At 38.3% G+C, this 4,624-nt stretch overlaps 1 protein-coding gene across 1 annotated transcript in view; it reads right to left on the reverse strand.

Moving 5' to 3' along the window:
• The window catches only part of ulk3 (unc-51 like kinase 3), an 11,998-nt gene that overhangs the window by 5,201 nt on the left and 2,173 nt on the right, over positions 1–4,624 (reverse strand). The window contains exons 4-9 of the mRNA XM_016285767.1: positions 4,254–4,349; positions 3,627–3,770; positions 3,329–3,411; positions 2,314–2,469; positions 928–1,033; positions 816–856 (exon numbers count right to left, since the gene is read on the reverse strand). Coding sequence (XP_016141253.1) covers positions 816–856; positions 928–1,033; positions 2,314–2,469; positions 3,329–3,411; positions 3,627–3,770; positions 4,254–4,349 — 626 coding nt within the window. The remainder of the gene's footprint in view (positions 1–815; positions 857–927; positions 1,034–2,313; positions 2,470–3,328; positions 3,412–3,626; positions 3,771–4,253; positions 4,350–4,624) is intronic.

Raw genomic sequence — 4,624 nt, forward strand, 5'->3', positions numbered from 1 at the left:
CAGTCCAAATTCAAAATATCTCTTTCAAGTGTAGAAATTAGGAAAGAAGTATTGTAATTTCCCTACTGTAGTGTAAAGCAAAAAATATATACCTATGAGGTATTCATTTTCATTTATTTTACAGTGCAATTGTTTTACAATATATGGCTATTACTGTTATTATTACATTATAATTTGTTTGGCTTCCTAAAACACCAGTGTGGATGTAATTTAGACTGAGACACTATATCACAACTAAAGAGTCCCTTTTAACTTTTCTTAGTTAACACGGGTTGGAGCTCTTAATTTCGAACTCTCAAAGTGCATTAGATAGAATAATTTAACTAAAATGTACAAAATTGTAAAACATTTTCCCAATTCTTCATTTGTCCTTTTTTTTTAAATTATCGCAATAAATATCGTATCGTGGAATTCATATCGCGATATTATCGTATCGTGAGATTTTGATATCGTTACATCCCTAGTAATGACGTCTCACCGCGGTGGAAATAAAATACCTTCTGAAGTTCATTCATGTTTATTTCGTGAATAGACGATCGGTTCAGGCACGACAGTGATCTGTCACGACACATTAAAGAGACAAAAAACGGTATTTATTGTTTGAATTTCTTAAAAAGTGACAAAGTTTGAAAGCTTATGACCTGGTTTCGTACCTAAAATAACCTTCTCTGTCTTGTCTGTCGGCGTGTTGTCAGTATTTTTCACTGCGTGAGAACATGATGTGTAGCGTGAGAGCGACTTGGCTTGTCGGACATAGCAACAGTAACTAAGGAGGGTGGGTTTTTGCGAAGGGTCAAACGACATGCTTTCTTTACCTTCTGTCTCAGCGCTTCCTTCCTCTGTCTGTCTGTCTCATCTGAAAGAGCAGAGACAGAGATGATGAGAGTGCATTGTGACTCGAGTAACAGAGAGACGCTCGTGTCTTACAGTGAATGGCAGGAACGAAGTGTTCGAGTGCACTACAGTAGAGAGATAACGCAGCCGATCGCTCTCCATCCTGGTCCTTCTGCACCGCCTGCAACACCAGCGCTTTCTAGAGGACAAATACAGTTCACACACGGCAAAACATGACTTTCTTCCTCAGTATTTCTGTCTTGTTTTGCACTGCGAATGTCTGAACATTCTTACATCAACATGCATTTATTTTAAACAAGATACCATGTCTTGTTTACTGAAAAAATTATCAAAATGAAGTGAGTTTACGCTTATAACAAGAACAAACATCTGTCAGTAAAGTCTGAAAAATAATCTTATTTCATTTTTCTGATCTCGCTGACAGATATTTTTCTGGTTTTAAGCGTAAACTCACTTTGTTTTGTTTAATTTTTCAGAAACCAAGACTTAAGAAATTAGATATTTGTATTGAAAAAACAAGACACAAATAATAAGAAATAAATATTTTTTTACACTGCAAAAAACATTCTTAAGTCTAGATACATTTACTTAATATTAAGTCTTGTTTTCTGAAGAAATGTATAAAAAATGAAGTGTTTTTTCCTTAAAATGAGAATAAAATATTTGCCAATGGGGCAAGAAGAATAATCTTGTTTTCCTTTTGAGTTTAGATTTTTTTTCTTACACCATTGGCAGATATTTTTCTTGTTCTAAGCAAAAACTAACAACATTTTGAGAAATCTGTCAAGATGTAATATCGTCAATCATTTTGCTTCTTAAGTCATTTAGAAAGAAATGAAAGCATTAAAAAAAGTAAAGCATTTTAGAATTTAAATGAGTATGGCTAATAAGAATAATAACTATAAAATGCCTACTTAAAATCTGAACAGAATCCATATTTTATTAATGTTTCGCTTTAAATGATACTAGGAAACCTTTTTACTCAAAAAAAAAAAAAAAAAAGGACATTTTTTTAAAGGTTTCTCCTGTGAAAATATAATTTTTGAAAGATTGTAAATAATTGTTATATTTATTTTTTAATTTTAAATGATTGTATAAAAAGTATTAAATTTTAACATTCTTGAGTTTGCCACAAATATAGCCTTTGATGATGATATGACTTAAAATATTAAATAAATAAATAAATCTGAATGGAATCAAGAGCTTATGAATCAGAATCTAATTGAATGAGGAAATCAGTGGCAGCACGCAGCTCTAAAATAAACCAACAGACTCATGTGATCTAACTCTGCACTGAACGAGTGTTTGCGTGTTTGTAGAGCAGCATCTGTGTGACACATTTGCTGAAGTTTCGTCTGACTCCAGAGACGAGCAGCGGCGGTTTTGCCACTTCAGGACTAAAATAAACACGCGAGAGTGTTAGTGTGAGTTCATCTGCGCTGACTCTGTCGCACTCACGGCCTTCCCGAGGCTCTCGGCGCTGGGCATGTGCTCCAGATCCACGAAGGGATGCAGGAAGAACTCGTCAAACGTGATGCGGCTCTCTGGGTCTCGCTCTAGCAGCCGCAGCAGCAGATCTCGACAGTCACGAGAAACTCGCGCTCCGGGCGGCAGCTAAACACACAGAGAGCAGATCACGGCAATGTCTGATACAACCACATCATCTAGTGGTGCAGAGAGAATGCAGGTGTACAAGAGTGACTCAGTAGAGTGAGAGAAATGTAGCATTGCATCAGTGTCTCACTGCAAGTGAATGGGTGCCGTCAGAACGAGAGTCCAAACAGCTGATAAAAACATCACAATAATCCACAGCACACCAGTCCATCAGTTAACATCTGGAGAAGACAAAAGCTGAAACAAATCCAGCATTAAGACATTTTTAACTCAAATACACTGAGTGCATAATCCATAATAACTCTTCCTCCGGTGAAAAAGTGCATCCGCTGTTGTCTCTCACATCAAAATCCAGCCACATATGTGTTTAGAGCTGTTTAAACGCTGCTTGATCTGTGCAGATTTCTCTCCTGATTCACACCAGAACACTGACTCACTGGAGGAAGAGTTATTATGGATTATGCACACAATGTATTTGAGTTAAAAGCGTCTTAATGCTGGATGTGTTTCAGCTTTTGTCTTCTCCAGATGTTAACTGATGGACTGGAGTGCTGTGGATTATTGTGATGTTTTTATCAGCTGTTTGGACTCTCATTCTGACGGCACCCATTCACTGCAGAGCATCCATTGCTGAGACACTGATGCAATGCTACATTTCTCCAGATCTGATGAAGAAACAAACTCATCCTGATCTGGGATGGCCTGAGGGTGAGTGCATTTCCAGCAAATGAAAAAAAAGAAGCTTTTTGTAACATTTAATGTGTTTTTAATAAAAATAACATTGATTATGATATGGAAACTCCTTTGTTTATGTGTAACAATGTAAACACAAATCAGTGAGTCAGATGTTGATTCTCACCTCGATGGGTTTCTCACTGCGGATCTTCTCTTCTAGTTCAGCGAATGAGCGAGAGGCGAAGGGGGCTCGTCCAAATAATGCTTCTGCCCTCAAAACACACATACAGTTGGTCAAAAAAGTGGAATAATAACATATAATAAATGATCTGTGGAGTATTTTGAGCTGAAGCTCCACAGACACATTCTGGAGACACCAGAGACTTATATTACATATTGTAAAAAGGGGCATAACATGTCTCCTTTAAATCTTAATTATTTCTATTTCTTATCAATTATGAAATTGTGTTTTTGTGTCTCACCATATAAGATGACCCCGACGGACCACAGATCCACTCGAGCGTCATAATGCCGTCTGCACACCATCTCAGGAGCCATGTAGAGCGGAGAGCCTCTCAGAGCCTGCTGCTCGTCCCATGGGCTCATGTACTGCGCAAAACCAAAATCTACACACACAACCGGTTATTCACCTTATTATGAGATGCTGAGAAGTAAAATCACAACAGACTCGTGCAAATGACGTCAGACATGTGAACAAAACACCCCTGTGAGCCTCTAGAAAACACCTGCGAAAAATCAATCCCGAAAACTGCTTACACACACGGCACTCAAACATCAGAAGCATGCACCAAATCTGCAAAACCAGACACTAATTCTCAGACTTACACTCGGTTTTCATTTTCATAAAACACATTTTGCAAAACACAACACACAGTTCTCTGTGTAACACACACACATCTAACAGGAATTAATATTATGGCAAAGGTGTTTGCTTTTGAAATGTGTTTGTGATATTTTGAATGCAGCACTTCATTTTGCAAGAGATGCGAGGCATTTTGCATTTTGTGTGTGCAGTTCTGTTCAAGTGTAATAATTGTGCTGACAGTGATGTGCTGGAACATTAAAGTTCATGTGTCATGAAGTTTCACCTGCGAGCTTCAGCACGTTTCCACTCAGCAGAATGTTCTGTGGTTTGAGGTCCAGATGAGAGATGTTCTTCTCATGGAGAAACTGAAGAGCACATGCTAAAACACACACATGAGACACATCATGTCTTCTCATCAGAATCAGTCTGTTTCAGTCATTTCATCTTTGTGTGTGTGTGAGTGTGAGTGTGGGTATGAGTGTGTGTGTGTGTGTGTGTGTGTGAGTGTGAGTGTGGGTATGAGCGTGTGTGTGTGTGTGTGTGTGTGTGTGAGTGTGGGTATGAGCGTGTGTGTGTGTGTGTGTGTGTGTGAGTGTGAGTGTGGGTATGAGCGTGTGTGTGTGTGTGTGTGTGTGTGTGAGTGTGGGTATGAGC

The sequence above is a fragment of the Sinocyclocheilus grahami genome, unplaced genomic scaffold, assembly GCF_001515645.1.
Source record: "Sinocyclocheilus grahami isolate Dianchi unplaced genomic scaffold, SAMN03320097.WGS_v1.1 scaffold201.1, whole genome shotgun sequence".
In the NCBI taxonomy this organism is placed as follows: Eukaryota; Metazoa; Chordata; class Actinopteri; order Cypriniformes; family Cyprinidae; genus Sinocyclocheilus; species Sinocyclocheilus grahami.